The sequence below is a fragment of the Eulemur rufifrons genome, chromosome 3 (genome assembly GCF_041146395.1).
Source record: "Eulemur rufifrons isolate Redbay chromosome 3, OSU_ERuf_1, whole genome shotgun sequence".
Classification (NCBI taxonomy): Eukaryota; Metazoa; Chordata; class Mammalia; order Primates; family Lemuridae; genus Eulemur; species Eulemur rufifrons.
In genome coordinates, this window is record NC_090985.1 from 64,745,350 (window position 1) to 64,765,175 (window position 19,826).

The following is a 19,826-nucleotide window of genomic DNA, read 5'->3' on the forward strand; positions in this document are numbered from 1 at the left end:
AGACGAGGCAGTGTGGTATGTTCAAGACTAAGTGACTGATTCTGTTTAGAATAGAATTACAGCTTTTAGAATAGCATTGTAGATCCAGGCATATACAGACCCTGGGGCCTGCCCGTCATCCCTCCTCCCTTAGAGTTTTCCAGGGGTGGTATTCTAAGGAATATTATGTTAATGGTTCTGCAGCGCCCCCTCCTTTTATTCACAGCCCCACGTTTTTCCTCCCCCTCTCATCCCATTTGAAATCATGGGACCTGGTTGCTCAAGTCTACATGCTGAGAAAAAGACAGTATCAGTGATAAAGACATGGACGGGCCTCCAAAGAGAGTCCAAGTTCACCTTCTCACATAGGACAGGGGCGTGGAGAAAAGAGAGGAAAGCATGGCTCATGCCTTTAAGTAGAGAAACCCTGCCCACTAGGAACAGGTGGTGCAGTGAAGGTCACGGGCTTTGGCCAGTCACATAAAAACCGCTTCCCTTTTGAGGGGAGTTCGGGAGGGAGTAGGCCAAGGTGGGGCTACCATGGGAACAAGGGCTGAAGTATATCCCCTACTCTAAATAGGACAGTGGTCAAGACTGTGGCCCCTGGGTGCACATATCTGTCACCTAACAGCTCTGTGACGTTGGCTGGTTACTTAATCTCATTGCTCAGCACCTTCCTCCATAAAAGATGGGCAGCTGCAGCAGTGATATGGATTAGCTGAGATGGGCATGGGTTTTGGTCAGTAAAGTGAGTTGTTTTTGTTGCTTTGAGTTCTGCCTCTTTGCTATACCTTTGAGCTACTCATTTTAGTTAGAAATTGAGGAAGCCTCAAATGTCGGCAGAAAGAATAGAGAGAATAATTCATAGAACAAGAAACTATAATATTTTGCGAATTTTTCCTCTTCAGAACCCGCCACTTGCCCAAATGCCCTGATCCCACCTTTTCTCTCCAGCTCCATATACCCTCAGATGGTCCCAGTGAGCTGGAGTCCTGGACCAGGTAGACGGAGCTCTACTGGATAAGATTTAGCTCTCAAAGTGCTTACTGTGGGGTGTAACTGTGGTTTTTCTCTAAATAGTCATTCCAACCTAACTGCCATTCAGTCGAAACTTTTCCCAAGTAGTTGTTTTCTCATTTGTCTACATGTGGCTTCTAGTGGGACAGAAAATTTTAATAAGCAGATTCTCTTTTTTTTTTTTTTGAGACAGAGTCTCACTCTGTTGCCCAGGCTAGAGTGAGTGCCGTGGCGTCAGCCTAGCTCACAGCAACCTCAAACTCCTGAGCTCAAGCGATCCTCCTGTCTCAGCCTCCCGAGTAGCTGGGACTACAGGCATGCGCCACCATGCCCGGCTAATTTTTTCTATACATATTTTTAGCTGTCCATATAATTTCTTTCTATTTTTTAGTAGAGGTGGGGTCTCGCTCTTGCTCAGGCTGGTCTCGAACTCCTGAGCTCAAACGATCCGCCCACCTCGGCCTCCCAGAGTGCTAGGATTACAGGCGTGAGCCACCGCGCCCGGCCGGCAGATTCTCTTATCGGAACACAGCATTGCTGTGCCTCCCCTCCCCAGTCTTTCAAGTTCATTTTCTTTGGTTTCACATAGACCAATGAGAAATAGTTCATAGTAGATATTGCCTAGCATAGAATTAGGTTCTTATGAATATGAAGGATTAGGTTCTTATCAATTGGCAAAAGTAGAATTGAGAGACTATATCATATGCTTATAAACCAATTTATTCTTAGTTTTCACTCGCATGTTTCTATTGAGACATGGAAAAAGCATGGAGAATTCTGAAATGCAGAAAATTCACCAGTGACGTGTGCTTTAGAGTGGAGTCAGTGATACACCCTTGGAGAGCACTCCCTCTCTCCCTCTGCCCTGCCTCTCTTTTCCTTTCCCCACATCTGTAGCCATTCCCTCCAGAACTGAGGGGCATTGTCCAGAGAATGATGATCCCTGGTTCTAGTTCCAGCTCTCCCATCTCCTAAGTGGTCATCATCCCTCTGGGTCTCTGTTTCCTTATGCATTAGATAAGTAGAATAGGGCTGGGTGGTGGTTCACACCTGTAATCCTAGCACCCTGGGAGGCCGAGGCCTGAGGATCGCTTGAGCTCAGGAGTTGGAGACCAACCTGAGCAAGAGCAAGAGCAAGATCCCGTCTCCACTAAAAATATAAATAAATACAATAAAAGAAAAATAAGTAGAAGACTAGGGCCAGGACGCCTGAGACTAAAGGAAATCTAGGTTTTTATTATTCTGCGGATACCACCTTTGCCAGCTTGGGACCTGGCAGGCCTTAGATAACCCCCAAAGCAGATGCATGCCTGCGGGATTACTGAGAATAGGCTCTAATCACAGCAGAGTCCGGCCACTTCTAAAGATGCTGGTGCCTTTGGCTGCTGCTTGGAGCCACCAGCCAACCCAGAGATGAAGCTGGCTGGAAAAGCGGATGGATATGTTGGACAGGCCAGCATCATCTCTAAACACAATCTGGGAGATGCCCATGTCCCCAGGAAGAGGTCACTGAAACCCTTTTCTGGGTGGTGCAGTGCAGAGTCAGGCAAACCAGGTTTTGAGTCCTGACTCTGACACTTAGACCAGCTGTGACCTTGGGCAGGTTCTCAGGGCCTGCGTCATTTTCCTCCTCCATAGAATGGGGGTAGCAATGTATCCACCTTGCAGAGCTGTAGCAAGGATTAAGGTCCCTGGAGACCTAACAGTACCTACTAAGACCAGGTCCTCAGAGGTACTTAGTAAGTGGTCGTAGTAGTTACTATCCTGTGCCCTTTATTCACAGGAGTCTCTCGCAGGGACTCGCGCTCCTCCCCACGGCTGGGATGCCTTGGCTGGGCACCCGAGGCCCCGCCGTGCCAGGGAGCCTGGTACAGAGATGCTGCTGATTGGGATGCTGATTGAATTCCCTGATTGAGGAGCCTCGGCATTCTGGCCCAGAGCAGGAGGGCCAGCAATATTTAGTACAATCTGCGTGGGTCCTTAATTATTTTCCCAAACTACCCTTTTCAAGATCTCTGCCCCTTTCCTCACCTCTCTCTGGCCCCTTCTCTCTGGGTCCCTGCCAGAGCAGGGAAACGAAGCCTGTGGGGCTCCCTCTCCCTCCCCCATGCAGAGAGGTGACAGGAGGCAGGAAGAGGCTGTTTTCTTCGCAGAAGGCAGAAGATGCGGCTAAATCAAGCCCTGGCCATGCAAGGTGGCTGCAGCCCCATCCTGGAGGCTCAAGTCTCCGCGCACTCCCGGCTGATCCCTGTTTTCTTGGCAAAGCTGAGCTCGCAACCCTTCTTCCATCCTTTATTTCGACAGCTCGCGAGTGCTTTGCTGGGAAGGGCGATTAAGTGGCACTTAGTGTATTTTTCCATTTTCCTGTGTCCACCTGGTAGAAATAAAATAAAACAAAATAAAAGAGGCCCGGGATTGAACTGTCATTATTTTTTAAAAGGGGAGTCACATGACTGCGAGTAACTGATTTCGCCAAGTGGCTGCCACTCGCCGAGTTTGCTGCAGAGCCGCCCCCTCCCGGCGGGGGCGCTGACGTCACGGAAAAGCCCCGTCGCGGGTCTGCCGGGCGGTTATAAACCGCGGGGCCGCGGCGGCTGCAGGTGGCGACACGGACGGCGGGCACCGCGGAGCGGCCCCTGGACCCCGGCGCGGACCCACGCGACGCGCGGACACACCGGCGCCCACCCGGCCGAGCCCGGTAAGGAGGGCGGCCCGGCGGTGCTCCCTGGCGCCCGGGGAGGGAGAGGGAAGGAGGGGGCGTTTCCAGCCCGCAGAACTTTCTAAGTTGAGGAAAGAGCCCCTGGAAGGTGCGGTCTGCGCTGTGGTTTTCTGGTGGGGGGCAGAGCTCCAGGTGCAAAGGATGTCACTTCTCATCAGCAGGTTCCTTAGTTCAATTCGGTGTAAGGGTCACCTCCTCCTACAGATTGGGTGGTCAGAGGGCAGCCCTCAATGATGCTTTATGCCTTTGTTGTTTGGATGTAAGTCGGCCAACTAAGGCAGTGCTTGAAGATTTAAAAACCAGCTGGTCGTCCTCGTCCTGGTTAGTGGCCGAGGTGTTGGGGTGTGGCGGGTGGGGGTCAGGTGGGGAGAGGAGTGTTTGTGCGTTTCTCCCTCTCACGAGTAGCTCTCGCTGATTCAAATGTGAAAGCTTCTACTTTATCTCAAGTAGCCCAGGGAAACGCACAGCTCCGTGCAAGGGAAGGCAGTCCTGCCAAGGGAAAGTTACAGGGAAGTTGTTGGATGTTATTTAGGAGTCTTTGGTCTTCTGATTTGCTTCAAGGTGGTGGGAATCTGAGTTGAATTAAAAACTCTCCGGGTGGACGTGGTTTGATAAGAGTGAAGCTCTTTCTCTGCAAATTTGATAGGTCTGAATGCAAGCAGGTCATTTCCCTGCCAGAATGACTAGGCTTGGAGCTGGGATGTTTTTCAAAGTGGTGTCTGTGGGCAAGAGGGCAGAGCTGAGGCATGAACCTGGAACAGGAATCCCCCCACCCCAGCCCATAATGGTCTGTTCACGCAGCTGGAGAGCATCATGGCAACTTTACTAAACATGGAAGTTCCAATAAGTGCCTGTCCAGTGCAGGCAGGGGGAGTGATGTCACTGCCACGTGTTTCCCACCCAGGCACAAAAGCCTGCTGGACGCTGGTGCAATTAAGAGCCAAGTTTAGACAAGAGCAGCTAACCTGGCCAGCTGGTCCCCAGCAACATTAACTTGTTGCTTTTCAAGCCGTCTCTGGAGGCTGTTATTTCCTTCCAGCTGCCTCTCTGCCTGCTCTGAGCGGGGATCAGGCTTCTTTGAGGATGGAGGAAGCCCATGGGCAGTGGGCAATGTTAACGGTACTTTTTGCTCTATGCAAATGACAGTCTGCTTGAGGAACTGGTTACCAATAGGGTGGGGAGTGTATGTGTGTGTCCAGTTGCAAGCCCGGCTTTTTGGGGTTTTGAGTGTGTTTCATTGCTTTTCCTTATACCAGGGATACTTGCTTCTTGTCCCATCTAATGAAATGCCACTGATGACTGACCATGTGTTTGAGTTCTTGCTCGTGCTTATAGTGCTGACATCTTGGCTGCTTTGCTCCCTAGGACCCAACGATGACTCTGAATAATGTCACCATGCGCCAGGGCACTGTGGGCATGCAGCCGCAGCAGCAGCGCTGGAGCGTCCCAGCCGATGGCAGCCATCTGATGGTACAGAAAGAGCCCCATCAGTACCACCACCACCACAACCGCCACTCTGCTGCCCCCGAGGACCACTGCCGCCAAAGCTGGTCCTCTGACTCCACAGACTCAGTCATCTCCTCCGAGTCAGGGAACACCTACTACCGGGTGGTGCTCATAGGGGAGCAGGGGGTGGGCAAGTCCACTCTGGCCAACATCTTTGCAGGCGTGCACGACAGCATGGACAGCGACTGCGAGGTGCTGGGAGGTAGGTGGCCCAGCCCCGGTGGGCTTCTGTCCGTCAGCAGTGGTCCAGGCAGAAAGAGCGAGAGTCGCTGGGGCTCTGTGGAGTTGGGAGCTGAGGTTGCGTATCCTTGGCACTGGTTGGGGGAACTGAGTCCTCAGAAAAGCCCTGGCACAGGCTCTTGGGGCAAGAAAATGAAAATGCTCGTAGATAGGAGCAAAATCTGTTGTACCTGGGCCAGAAAGGGAATTTCTTAGATTGTATTTCTACCCTGGCTGGGGAAGGCTGATGAAAGAGGGCAGAGACAAAGTCAGGATCTGGCTTTTGCTGACTTTGACCTGAATGCTCTTCCCAGAGCTCAGTCTAGACACAGCCTTTATCTCTAAAGCCAAACCAATTTGAAAAACTGTTAGGATGGATTGATCAATTTGTTTCCATCAGTATCAGAAGCTTTTGACGGTATAAAATAGCTTGAAATCTGTATTTGAAATAGTACAATAATTTTTTTTAAAATTTGAAGTATAGCAATGATGATAAACACTTTGTATGGAGTCTTACAGCTTTTCTAGACAATTTTCCCTGTACAGTCTCATTTCAGATATTTGTTTATTGAAGCCTTGCCTATTTCCAAAACTGTGTTGGGGTGACATTATCTCATAAATGCATGTACTCCTCAACTGTGGGTAAAGCACAGCCCTATATTCCAGTAAATAATATAAGGATCCTAATAGCCAAGGGTATCCATTAAGTGTCTTTCAGCCATGGCTTCAGGCTTAGCACGCGTGACCAGGGTAGCTATGTGTCCCTATTTTCAGCTGCAGAAATGAAGGGAGAACTGTCCAGTGCTTGCCCAAGTCACACAGTCTGCCCATACTCTCACTTGCGACTCACAACTGAATCACAGGCTTCCAGGGTGGGAAGGTGTCTTAGTGATGACTCAGTTCTCCCCTCCACTCGATGCGTGTGAATCCTACTCCTCACTACCCACAGCCCATTTCATCTGAAGGTTTTATTCTTCTTGATTGTCTGTCTCAGTGTCAAGGAGTTCAGTGCTTTAGGAGGCAGCTCAGGAACTGAGCTATAAATGATGACTCATTGATGTAACATCGATTTCTCACCTCCCTCCTGGAATCTCAGGGACTACAGCTAAATAAGAATTGAGGGAGAAATAGTGCCAGTGTTGTACGATTGATTCTCCCTTTCCTTGTAAAGGCTGGCAGGTGACTGCTGCGGGAAGAGAGGCCAGGGAGGAAGGAACTGACATTGGAGTGAACATTTGTAAGGAGAGGTGCCTTCTTAGTTGCTTTACATTTGCTGCTGTTTATTTTGGTCCTCACAAAATTCCTGTACTCCTCAGTAAACTGAGTCTCAGGGAGACCGAGTGGCTTATCTAGAATCACCAGCGGGGAACCTGGGTTTAGAATTTGGGATTTTATACTCTTAGTTCAGTGCTTTTCTTATTTTACCATGTATGGGAACCTGCTATGTGCCAGGCACTGTGGTAAGTACTTCCCACACATATTTTTGATAATACTTTAAAAAAAATGGAACCAATTTGATATTAATATTCTCTATTTTACAAGTGAAGAAATGGAAGCTTACAAAGTCAAGTGACTCTCTCAGGGTAAAAAGCTAGTACACGCTGTGACTCGGATTCAAACCTAGCTGTGGTGGAACCCAAATCTTGTGCTCTGTCACTTTTCCCTGAGGCCTCAGGGTTTAGCTTCCAAATGCTGCCGAGTCCTATGGCACAAGGGGTATCACTCCACGTGCACAGTGGTGGATGAGGTGCCCCTGCCCTCTTCGTAAGGAGCCGAGTGCCCGTGGCAACCATGCAGAGCAGGGTAAAATTAATGATTACCATAAGAAGTGACAATAAAGTGCTTTGGGATTGACATAAGTAAGAGATCAACTGGGAGTTTTTTGGTTTTTTTTTTTTTGAGGGAGGAATTGAAAAAGTTAGTGGATAGTAGAGTTTCTAGAATGTTTGTCCATTAATTAAAATGGAGTGTTACCTATCCAGAGAGTAGTAACCCCATAGGCATAAATTATTAAGAAGGGCCAACTCATACCTGGAATTTGGGAAGGCAGGCTTCTATATTGGGGAAACCTTTTTGTTGAGAGAGAGAGAGGGAGAGGAAGAGAGAAAGATGATCTTTTCTTTATCTCCTTAAACAGACAGTCTTTGACAGTGAGAAGCTTTTCAGGTGACCCATCCTATCTAAGGTGTCCTGTTCGAGTAACTTGATTTATACTGTGTAGGATGACATCACCTATCCGTAGGCCCGTTGGAATCACTAGTTGGCCTATGTTGCCCAAGAGGAAGGTTTTCCAAGGCACATCACTACGTTGTTTTTTTCCAGCATTAACCATAAGAAAAAAAAAATCACAATATTCTTATTATTTCTCCTAATAAAGATGAATGTTACAGTTATATTGCAATAATCTTATGACTCTGTACACATTTAACGCCATTCATTCATTCCTAAACTGTTACTGAACATACACCATGGCACTTGGTGGGGCACTCTGGGGACATGGGGCTTCTTCCACAGAGATGCTCCCAGTATGCAATGGAGCATACTATATACACCAACTATAAATCAAGATAGGATGTGATAAGTGTCATGATATTGGTATAAGGAGAGTGCTGTGGGAATTCAGAGGTGAAAAGATTATTTCTGGTTGTGGATATTAAAAAAAAATGCAAGAAGTGATCTCTGAGCTAGACCCTAAGGACAGCTAGGATTTGGAGGCCCTGAGCTCGACGAGAAGGCTCTCCACACACACACTGTGAAGTGCGGGAAGGAGCACTGGATTTGGAGTCTGATGAATGGGTGCTCTTCCCCCAGCTCTGACACTGACTTAGCTGGGTGCTCTGGGACAAGCTTCCTTGTTGGTATAACCCGGGTAACACCTACTTCATAGGGTGTTGTGAGTATTAAAGGAGATAACATATTAAGCATTTATCATAGTGCCTGGCACAGAGTAGGTGTGGAATGAATATTAGTTTGAGATGATTCTGCATCTACTATTTCCTTTTGATGTGCTTGTCTTCCAAACCTGATGGTTCCATTGCTTGTAGCCTCTATCCTCTTGGGTCACTCGGCTGGGGGCCTTTGAGATGTGCAGAGGAGACCTGAGCCACCAGAGGAGAGGACAGTATTCCTAGAGCAGGCATTTCTTCCAAGGTTCGTTCGGAATCCTTGGGGTAGGAAAGCTGAAAGCAGTTGAAAGTTTTTTGGGGAATGGAGGCTGGAGCCTCAGAACTTTTGAGAGGCTGCAGGTGCTGGTTCTAGTGAGTGAGAGACCACCTGTGTGAGTTCTACACACAGCACCTGAGCCAGTCTTGGGCAGGAGGGGCCTCCAAGCACAAGGGGTGTTAAAGAAAAAAATTTTAACCCAGTGAGGAAGAGTTTATTCAGGACTATTGCGGTAGGCATAAGACTATCCCAGTAGGGGAGTGAGAGTTGGCTCAACTCCAAATACAACAAGGACAAGTAGAGATTTATAGCCAAGGGGCAGGTTGTGGGGGTGTTGGTGGATGGAAAATTACTAAGAGGAGACATCAAGGTTAGGGGGATTCTTGCTGATGTCAGGCCAAGGACTTAGACATCAAAGGGAGGCAGGGGATGAGGAATTTGATCAGATATTGAAGATGGGAGATCCTCACTAAACCGACTCAGCGAAGTTCTTGCTAAAACTGGATTCTGCAAGGATGGATATGGAAGCCCAAGGTGGAGGCCTAGTAGAGAAGAGGGTTCAGAGGAGCCGGACTAAAGTTTGGTGTAGGAGAGTCTTTGTCTGGGAATCCAATGAGGAAAGACAGACTGAGGTGCACTGGCCCAGGGAAAATGGCTGCAGCCACAGTTGCCCCCGATACCACCTCTGTTTCGCCCCGCCAGGAGGATTTCTCCTGCTTTGTGGGGTGTGCTGGAGTGTGCATGGACACCCCCAGCTTTGATCCAGAGCACTGGGGAAGGGAGGACGTCCCCAGACCCAGGCCACCAAGAAGCCTCACAAGCTCATGGGCCTCAACCCTTGCTCTGCTCCCTTAACCGGGAGCCAGTTTCAAAGAGCCCTGCTGGAGTTTGGTGTTATTTCCCCTTTGTGCACCTGATTAGCACTTGAAAAGGCTAAAAGATGAGCTGAGCTACTGAACTAGAAAGAGAAACCTAGAGCTTTGGTGACTCCCTGGCTGGCACCTGGTGAGTGGCCGGCCTTCAGACAGGATGCACGGTGTGTTGGAAGCAGTTCTGGGGCACGCAGCCAGAGGTGATAGAGAAACCCATGTACGGGGATTGGGGGTGGCGAGGGAGGGGACCACAAGCACAAAGCGGGGAAGAGATGTATTGTTTTGGGCTCCCAGGTCTCCAGCACTGTGATATTCGGGCAGACCTAAGGCCAGGAAACTTGCAGAGTGGCAGAGCATCTTGTTGCCACATTCACAGCTGTAATCCTCGGTCCACTTCGGCTCTAGACTTGTTCTGATCTCTCTTAAACCAAGAGAAAGTTGGGGTTTGCTTTTCCCCTTTGCTATTGGAATACAGTATGTTTTCTGTTGAACTGCCAGGCCCCCAAGCAAGTCCCCTGTACCTGCTGTTGGGTGGTGGGTGGGGGGCCAAGGGCAGAGAAGGTGCCTCACGGAGAGAGTTTTCTGAGTGCAGGAAGGGGTTTTAGAGAAACGAGGAGAGCTCTGTGGCAGTAAGGGGCAGTCAGCCCCCATCTCTGTCTGCTGGCTTCCATTCTGTTGGATAAATTTGCGTGTTGTGGTCATGGGCGCTCCCCACCCCCGCCCCCCACAAAGCCAAAGAGAATGTCCCAGTGTGAGCTCACTCCTGTTGCTAATTGTAGGCCCCGCAGCACAGGAGATGGGCACGACAGAGTTTTAACCCCGCAGTGGGAAACAATTATCACTGATTAGAAGAATGACCCGGTTAACTCTCCTCATTTGTCCACGGTTTTCTTCCTTTCCTTCTCCTGATTCCAGTTTCTAGCAGAAGAAACATTAAACCAGGAGCATTGCTTTTCATAAACTCCTTGCTTGTTATAAAACAAGAAATGCCCCGGTTCCCCCCACGTAGCTCTCTTACGCTGGGTTTACCTGTGGCAGGAGGTGCTGAGTATGGTGAGACCCAGCTTCCTCCACCTGCAGAAGTGATGACAACAGCTAACGTTTATTGAGTTGCTACTTTCAGCCCAGGCTCACTGTATGTAATTGTCACATCACCCTAAGGTGTGGACACTATTATCAATCCCATTTCACAGATGAAAAAAATGGAGGCTTAGTGAGCTTAGGTAAGTGGTCCAGAGCCCCATAGTGAATAGGGGATGGCAGCCAGGTGCTCATTCAGGTTTGCCGCTGCTCACAGCCACGTGCTCTATCTACCAATCACTGGACAAACGTGTATCGGGCACCAGCAGTGGACCAGGCACTGTCCTGTGTGCTGGGGACGCAGTAAACAGCGCAGAGACAAATCTCTGCTCTAACGCTCTAGGGGGTGAAGGGACAAAAAATAAAATAAGTGAGTTCAGTGTGTTGCGTGCTGGATGGCAGTAAGGCAATGAAGAAGCAAAACAGGGATGGGAGTAAGGAATGTTGGTGGGAGAGACATGTTGCGAGTTTAAATTAGTGGCCAGGAAACACCTCCCCTGGAAGGAGGTGAGGGGGTAAGGGAACAAACCTTGCAGATATCTGAGGGAAAAGATTCCAAGCAAAAAGAACAAGAAACTTGATGAAATCATTATGAAAATTGTGCTTTTCAAATGATGAAATTTGAAACAGGAAACCTGATTGTGAAAATATTAGAGTGGGGCTGGCTCGATTGTATGGGGTTGATGCGAATCCCTCTTGCAAAAATCCACCCCTCCACTCCCTCCCCTGACAGATTTTTCCAGAATGGAACTGCTTTGGTGCGTTGTACTGCGTTCACCCTTCACCTACACTCAGTCTGGGCTCCAGTGCAGGGAGGAAAGTTTCCATTACCAACTGGAGGCAGCGTTCTGCAGTACTCAAAATGGAAAAACAAGCCCATTTATTCCTAGGGAACTGCATTTTTTTTTTTTTTCAAGGAAGAAAACTACACAGCCAAAATAGGGATAGTCTCAGGATCTTTTTCTTGTACTTCTCCAAAGAGGAGAAATGTCTCTGATCTCAAAGCTCCTGAAATTGCCAGTGAATGTTCAGTAACCACCCACTGAAAGGTACAATGGATTTCTGTGTGACGCTTATGAAATTGGGGCTTACGGTTCCACTGGGCAGTTGATATTTTCTCATAGCATCATCCATTGACTCTGAGTCAAAAGCTTTTAAGTGAGTTTATCCTCATAAATGGTTTTCCTGTATAAAAGATCCAGGAATGATGAAAACAAATGCCTTTTACTTTGAGTGGTTTAGTGGTAACACATTCAGTAGATACAGGGGTCCTGCTTAGTAATTACTGGAGGAATATATGTAGAATATTGTTGAAGGGGACAAAGAATTTGTAATTTGCCTTTGCAGATATCTGCATATTTATATAATTAGTTGCATATTTAGTAAGTTTATTTTCCAGCATAATTTTCTACATGACCCTCTTATGGAAAAGTGTTACATATTCACCTGACTCCAATATCACTGTTCTTTCCTTTCTAGAAGATACCTATGAACGGACCCTGATTGTGGATGGGGAAAGCGCAACAATTATCCTCCTGGATATGTGGGAAAATAAGGTATGCAGAACTCGTAGTTCTCTGTGAATTCCTCCAGGGCCTGCCTTTCAACAGGCTGTTTGGTGTGAGGGTGACCTTGTCCTATATAGCTGGTGTTCCAGATGAAGTTGGGCTCATTTTCTTGATTAAAGGCCTTGACTTCTGAAGGTTGAGACTGTTCTAAGGAACAGGTCATTCACAAATGAGTTCTGAATAACAAGCAAGTTGCAGTGACTTGTCCTTAGTTCCATTTAAGAAACACAAAGAAGTGTATTTGTTTTAGGGAAAGTGTAAACAAGCATGGACAATCATTTTAAACTACATCAAACCATCTCCTATGAAGTTGACATTCTTAATACTAGTTTTCAACATTTGCTTTTTAAAGATTTTGGGCTTCTGAGCATACCTCCTAGACCTTCTGTTTATTGAAAACCCTTCTCTTCTCCCAAAACTGTTCTTAATTTCTTCAGTCGAAAAAGGCAAAAGGGAATTTTGGGGAAGTCAGAAAAGGCTCATTTTGGGTAGATTAGATAGAAATTGGAAATACTGTTTGGCAGAGCAGTTGTATAATTTATCAACTCAAGCTATAGAAGATACTGGTAAATAAAAAGTTTTTGGCATAAATACTATACAAAGTAGCGATCTTTACAGCCACCAGACATCTTGTAGGCATGAAAGACCAGTGCATTTTGGGGAGTTGGAAGTAGTTTTCTTCCTTTCCTTTGTTGGCAAGGGTACTTTAAGATACACTTATTATTTCTTTGCAAACTGTCGTGTCATTCCCCAGGCCAACCTGAGCTCATGGAAGGTCTTATTGGTTTATTAGGGGGAGAATGAATGGCTGCAAGACCACTGCATGCAAGTCGGGGACGCCTACCTGATTGTCTACTCCATCACAGACCGAGCGAGCTTTGAGAAGGCATCTGAGCTGCGAATCCAGCTCCGCAGGGCCCGACAGACAGAGGACATTCCTATAATTTTGGTTGGCAACAAAAGTGACTTAGTGCGGTGCCGGGAAGTGTCTGTATCAGGTAAGGAGTGGTGGTGCCCATCCCATAGAAACGATCTCTGGATCACATGCGTTTTCCTTCAGACAGGTGTTCTTCCCTGCCTCTTTTAGGAGGCTGGAGCCAGGGACTTACTAAGATGCTGCATGGAGTTTCAGGTGTGCCTCTGCGACTCCTGCAGTCCCGGGAGGGCATCTCCATGCTGGTTGCTGCTCCCTGGCCCATCTGGTCTCCCTGGAGGATTCCAATCTTCTCACTTCCAAGGGGTTTCCTGGAATTTTCCAGGGAATTCAGGGAAGTGAAAGTAACATCTTTATGCAAGAAGGATGGGGAACTCTGATTTAGGGGAATTGTGAGTTTCACTGAGAAAAAGAATTCTGCTCTGGCCGCCTCTGGCCCCTGTAAACCCTAGAAACACCGGCAGCCCCTGATCCCCTGCTTGCAAAATTTCAGTTAAGGCGTCAGTCTGATGGCTTCACATATACTTCCTCATACTCAGTTCAGGGATGATTCCTGTTTGTTGAGTGCGCACCCACCCAAGTGCTTTTACAGCCTTGAGATTTTGTTGGCCTAATACAGATTTGGTCCCTGGTACAATTATAAAAATTAACTACTGCATTGCCAGGCCCTGCTCAGGAGGAAAGAAATGTGGTAAAGACAATGTGCATAAGCAGTTTGGGAATGTCGTACTGCTAGGACATGTCACTTTCCAAACCAAAACATGACACGTGGTCATTGAACACACTGAAATAACTGAAATTGAGACTGTTTCAGAAAAGCTTGTATATATAGTTTTCTATAACTGTAGTCTACATTTGTGAAATTCTCAAATATCTCATCATAGTGTTTTTTTTTTTGTAAGGGAGGAAAGCCAAGTAGTAGAATCCTTATTTTCAATTCAGCAAACTGAGTCAGGAGAAAGAGTTAAGAATATGGGCTTGAAAATTGAGCAGGCCTGGATTCACTGCCACTTACGGGCCATGTGGCATCCCTCCGTTTTAAAAGACCCCGCTCAGCTTCTGCACCCCCTGGTAGGGATAATCATGCATTTTCTAAAATTGTTGTGAGCACTGAAAACCATGTTTGTAAAGAATTTAGCATAGTCTGCAGTAAATTAAGACTATGGTTTTTACTGTTATAATTAATATCACTATATTTGATGAAATTGGACCTGCAGACGGTAAGTTTATGGTAGACCAGATCCAAAGTCCATCTCTCCTGCTTCCACAGGTCCTCCAGTGAGACTGTTTCCTTCTGTTTATTCCCTGGGAGGGCCCGTGCCACAGTGGCTTTCTCTGTCCACTGCACATGGAACGGACTTAGAGTCACCTTGAGGGGTCACTCGGCTTGGCTGTGGGCTGCGCAGCTGTGCACGGTCATACTCTGCAGCCTCTCTGACTTCTCTCCTCCTTTGCTTCCCAGAAGGGAGAGCGTGCGCCGTGGTGTTCGACTGCAAGTTCATCGAGACCTCCGCGGCTGTGCAGCACAACGTGAAGGAGCTGTTCGAGGGCATCGTGCGGCAGGTCCGCCTCCGGCGGGACAGCAAGGAGAAGAACGAGCGGCGGCTGGCCTACCAGAAGAGGAGGGAGAGCATCCCCAGGAAAGCCAGGCGCTTCTGGGGCAAGATCGTGGCCAAAAACAACAAGAATATGGCCTTCAAGCTCAAGTCCAAATCCTGCCATGACCTCTCTGTGCTCTAGGCACCCAGAGTCACGCACATGTCCCCCCTAGTGGACATCGCCGATGGCCGTTGGGACCGATAATCTATATTAGATTGGATACTTAAGTATTGTTAGATGTGGCTTCCCCCATTGCAGCCGGGAACTAATGTGTTAGCCTCATGGGCAACGTGATGCATGAGAAATGAAAGATCTTTGTAAAAAGTCAGTATTTATTTACAGGAAAAGCCCGACCTTACTACCTGAACACCCATGACGCATTAGGGGATGTTTGGTGTTCACATGCGTTTCTTCTCTCCTTTGGATAGCAGAGACTTGAAGCTTAGAAAGAATGCCTAGAACAAGAAATTTTCATCATTAAAATTTCGCCTAGTGTTCTGATATGTGACTTTGAGGCCAATGGGTCATAAAGAAATACAGGACAGCTGACAAGGGGTTTATGCAAAGGAGGGAGGACTTTCTACATACCTTGTATCTGTGGAGCTAGAATTGTAGAACTGAACTCATCAAAATTGTGACTCTTATTGCTCCGTCTAACTGTGAAAAGAAATTGCTGGAAACTAAAGCTTAGCAAACAGTTTTTGTTCAGTGCCCACAGAGTCTTGTAGAATTGGGAACTGATATATGTACCAATTATAGGTTCAAAAATTATATCTTTACCTATGTGTCTTACAGGTTTTTATTTAGGGGAAAATTATTTGAATCAGACTCTACTTAGTCAAACCACCTTTTATGTTTTTTTATTTTTGCAATCATGGAGCCATTATAAAAATATTTTTAAATCTGAATTTATTGATAGCCTGGAATATAAAATGTCAATTTAAAAAATATAACCAAAGTCTGAATTTTGATAAAACACATAACATAGAAACTTCTAGTACTTTGGGTTGACCCTCGTATGCCACAGCTCTGCTCTATTTATTATTATTTTGCAAAATAACCATTTTAACGTTTGATAAAGCATATTTATGAACACATTTCTTAATAAGAAAAATGTCCATTTTATTACCATTTTCTATCTTTTTCAAAATATGCAAGTTTTTACCTATATGTCTTATAATAAAAGAAATAAAATCTTTGGAAAAAAGGCATTCTTAAATGTTTTTCCTCCCCAAACAAGATGATTATGATTATTTTCATATAGCTCTTAGAGCAAGCACATTCTAAAGAGACATACCTATGATTTTATAGCTTTTTCTCACTAGCAGTAGCCCAGTCGTTATCTGTTTTAAAGGGTATTCCTGACACCTCTGCTTTGGAATCCTGGTTCACAGCAATGCAAAGTTATTTCTGGCTGATACAGTTGGGAATTATTTGGGGTCATCGCAATGCTAAGTTACAGTAAAAGCCAGATCGACCTTTTCCTTTGGTCTGGCACATGCCTGACTGAACAGATGGGCCTCACTCTGCTCCCTGGAGGCTCATGGCCTTAAGCTTGACTAAGGCATTAGAGGAAGTTATAAAGGATTAGGGAAAAATTAAAAAAAAGGAAACTAGTGATTTGCAGCCTGAGATCTAGCCAGGCAAAGCTTTAGCCGAATTCTCCTCTCTGACATTAATACAGTTTGACATTAATCACGTGGCATCTATCCAGCAGCAGTGTGCAACCCTTTTTTTGGAATGGAACTTCCTGGTGTCCCCTTTTATATCTCCTCTGGCCCTGCTTGCACCTCTCACACTCTCCCCTCCTGTCTTTCTGGGTTTGTACTCAGATACACATTGATGGGGACAACTATGGGACCTCAGACATTGCTGAAAGAGATTTTTTTTTTTTTTTTTTTAAAGAGATGGGGTCTCCCTCTGTTGCCCAGGCTGGAGTGCAGTGGTGTCGTCATAGCTCACTGCAGCCTCCAACTCCTGGGTTCAAGTGATCCTCCTGCCTCAGCCTCCTGAGTAGCTACTATGACTACAAGGACTCACCACCACACCCTGCTTCTGTGACACAGTTTTAGTAAGTGTTTCTGTTCTGCTTTCGTGGCCCTTTCTCCTCCTTTTTCCAAGTTGAGAGCAAAGGTTGCCATCTCTATGCACTTTGCATCTTTACATTGCTCAAGGAAATAGTACAGGGAGCTGATAAGAGTAAAGATTCAGGTTACACAGGCCTGGGGTGAATCTTGGCTGTGCCATTTAGTATCAGTGGAGTAAAAGTTAAACATTTCCAGCCATCAGTTTTCTCATCTGCAAAGTGGGGTTGCTAGTAATACCCACTATATAAGGTGGTTGTGAGATTACTGTCTTTTCATCTGCCATACAGTAAAGAGCTCAAGAAATGTTAGTTTTCTTTGTTGCACATCTCCCATTCTGTATAAATTAAGAGTTCGTCGTACATGTTTGCTTCCCTCAATTCGAATGGAAACTCCTTCAAGGCAGGGACCACTACCCGTTCCCCCGTACCCCTCTGCTCTTCAGTGCAGCGCCCCGCGTGTATTGGGACATCCTGACACAGATGCTCCTGATGTCTCCACGAGGTCAACAGGCCATTTCACAGCACACTAACTCCGGTGGATAAATGACGTGTCCAAGTTTGTTCAGCTGTTAAGTGTCTGAGCTAGGACTGGAGTCAGTGTGACTCCTGGGTCATTTGCTTATTCTAGTCTCTCAAACTGTTTCCTATAAACACACCCAGCCCTTTCATTTCCACATGTCACCCCACACACAGCACGCACACACAGAGCGTGCACATACCACATGTACATACAGCAAACACAGCACAAGGATGCCCTGTACAGACACGTTCTTTATACTATTTTCTGTTCTCAGTCTCAATCTTCCTCAGCACTTCCTTCAGAGCTTCCCAACCCAATGGCCACTAGATCCCAAGCCTCCCTGGCTTAAGGGTGTCACCCCAGGGTTCCCTAGGCTTGACTCCAGGCAGGCTGCATTCCAATCTGAGAGGCTTTTTGGTTAAGAGCTATAGCTCTGGAGTCAGACAGACCTGGTTCCAATCTGGTTTCATCACTTACTGGATATGTGACCAAAGGTAAGTTTCCTATCCTCTCCAAGCCTCAGTTTTCCCATCTGTAACACGGCAATAATAATAATGCCTACCTCATAGTGTTGTGGTAATGATTACGTGAGAACTGCCAAAGTGTCAGTTATCGTGGCAGGGAGAGCCATGGCCACCCTGCCCTGATGCAATTCACACCCGCGTTCACGCATGTGTTCTTCAGATATCATCGGGCACCTGGGCACTGACAGTGCTGGAATATGACGATGACTAAGATATTGTCCTTGTCCTCAGAGACCTCAAGAATAGTAAATTTGACTGTCCCAAAAAGCCGCAGAAGGTGGCATTAGAGATAGGAAGGAAATGAAAAAAATTGTAGGAGGATTATACCAGAAAAGGTATAATCCTCACTGCTATTAGATAAAATTCAAATGAAGGAAAAAAATTATTAAAATGATTGGATTAGATGTAGAAAAGAAAATTAGACCATTTAAAAAATTCGATTTTGGGAAAGTAGGAGCATTAGAGAAAGGTTGGTTTTTAAGCATCCTACATTTTTGCTTACTAATACATGAACTGTTCAATGCAGGGAAAAGGCGAACAATTATAAATTCACTTGGCCAAATTTACGGAGCTCCTGCTTATGCAAGGTGCTGTGGGGAATACACGGCGGGAGAAGGTTGTTTTGCCTTTAAGAAGCTTATAATATAGTTGATAGTGGGAGGAAGCAGACATGATGGTGAATGAAGACAACTACACAAAAACCTAGAATATGATGCTGAAGATAATAAGGACCATCAGAGACACATGCAGTAAGGCATTTGAGCTTGGGTGGGAGAAAGAATTCCTTGATTGGCTGGTGCAATCATGGAGGTCTTCTTGGAGGAAGCAGTATTAAGCTTAACCTTGAAGACTACTCAAGATTTCCACAGGCAGGGTTGGTTGAAGGGAAGAAAAAAGGAAAGATTGGTCTATATAAAGAACATAGCATGAGCAAAGACAGAGAGGCAGCAAAGGGAAAAGTCTGTGTGGAAAAATGAGAGTAGTCCAATTTGGTGGGGAGGTTTCTGGTAGTTGTTAAGTGAAGTAGTTAAATGCATAATGCTTGATAGTCAGACCTAGTTTCAAATTCTTTTTTTTTTTCTTTCTTTTTTTCAGACAGGATCTTGCTCTGTTGCCTGGGCTAGACTGCAGTGGCATCATCATAGCTCACTACAACCTCAAACTCCTGGGCTCAAGGAATCCTCCTGCCTCAGCTTCCTGAGTAGCAGGGACTACAGACATCCATCTCCATGCACAGCTAAGTTTTCTATTTTTTGTAGAGATGGGGTCTCATTATGTTGCCGAGGCTGGTCTCAAACTCCTGGCCTCAAGCAATCCTCCTGCCTCAGCCTCCCAAAGTGCTAGGATTATAGGCATGAGCCACTGTGCCTGGCCTAGTTTCAAATTCTTACTTGTTGGGTATAGTGGGTTGAATTGTGTTCTCCCAAAATTCATGTACACTTGAACCTCAAAATGTGACTTTATTGGGAAGTAGGGTCTTTGCAGATGTCATCGTTAAGGATCTTAAGATGAAATCATCCTGAATTTAGGATGATCCCCAAATCCAATGTATGGTACCTTTATATGAGAAAGGAGAGAGATTTGGACACAGAGGGGACACACAGGGAAAAAAGAAGAGATTGGGGTGCTGCAGGTAATAGAAGCCAAGGAATGGCAAGAAGTGTCTGCAACCCCCGGAGCTGCAAGAGACCAGGAAGGATTCCCCTGAAAGCCTTCAGAGGCTGCCTCGCCCCGCCAGTGCTGTGATTTTGGATTTCTAGGTCCAGAGCTGCAAGAGAATAAAGTTCTGTCATTTTAAGCCAAGTTTCTGATGCCCTAGGAAACTAAACACACTGGGTCACTGAGGGCAAGTTAATCTCATTAAGCCTCAATTTCTCCATCTGAAAAACAAAAATAATATTACCCATCTTACAGGAATATCATGGGGATTAAAGGGAAAGCACTTACCTTATTAACTTATTGTCTGTCCCAGAGATGGAGGGCGAGTGACCTGGAAAGACAGGTCGGAGAGCACCTGTGGAACAGTGGTTCCAGGCTGGGA

At 46.3% G+C, this 19,826-nt stretch overlaps 1 protein-coding gene across 2 annotated transcripts; it reads left to right on the forward strand.

The window, feature by feature from the left end:
- The first annotated feature begins 3,625 nt into the window (after nt 1–3,625).
- GEM (GTP binding protein overexpressed in skeletal muscle) lies at nt 3,626–15,855 on the forward strand. Of its 2 annotated transcripts, none has more exons than XM_069466213.1 (5): nt 3,626–3,694; nt 5,081–5,423; nt 12,034–12,110; nt 12,916–13,120; nt 14,519–15,855. In XM_069466213.1, the coding sequence occupies exons 2-5, from the start codon at nt 5,090–5,092 to the stop codon at nt 14,794–14,796; spliced, it is 894 nt and encodes a 297-aa protein (XP_069322314.1). In that variant the 5' UTR covers nt 3,626–3,694; nt 5,081–5,089; the 3' UTR covers nt 14,797–15,855. The 2 variants fall into 2 exon arrangements, with proteins under 2 accessions (XP_069322314.1, XP_069322313.1); XM_069466212.1 differs by lacking the exon at nt 3,626–3,694 and adding an exon at nt 4,818–4,834.
- The last annotated feature ends 3,971 nt before the right edge of the window (nt 15,856–19,826 follow it).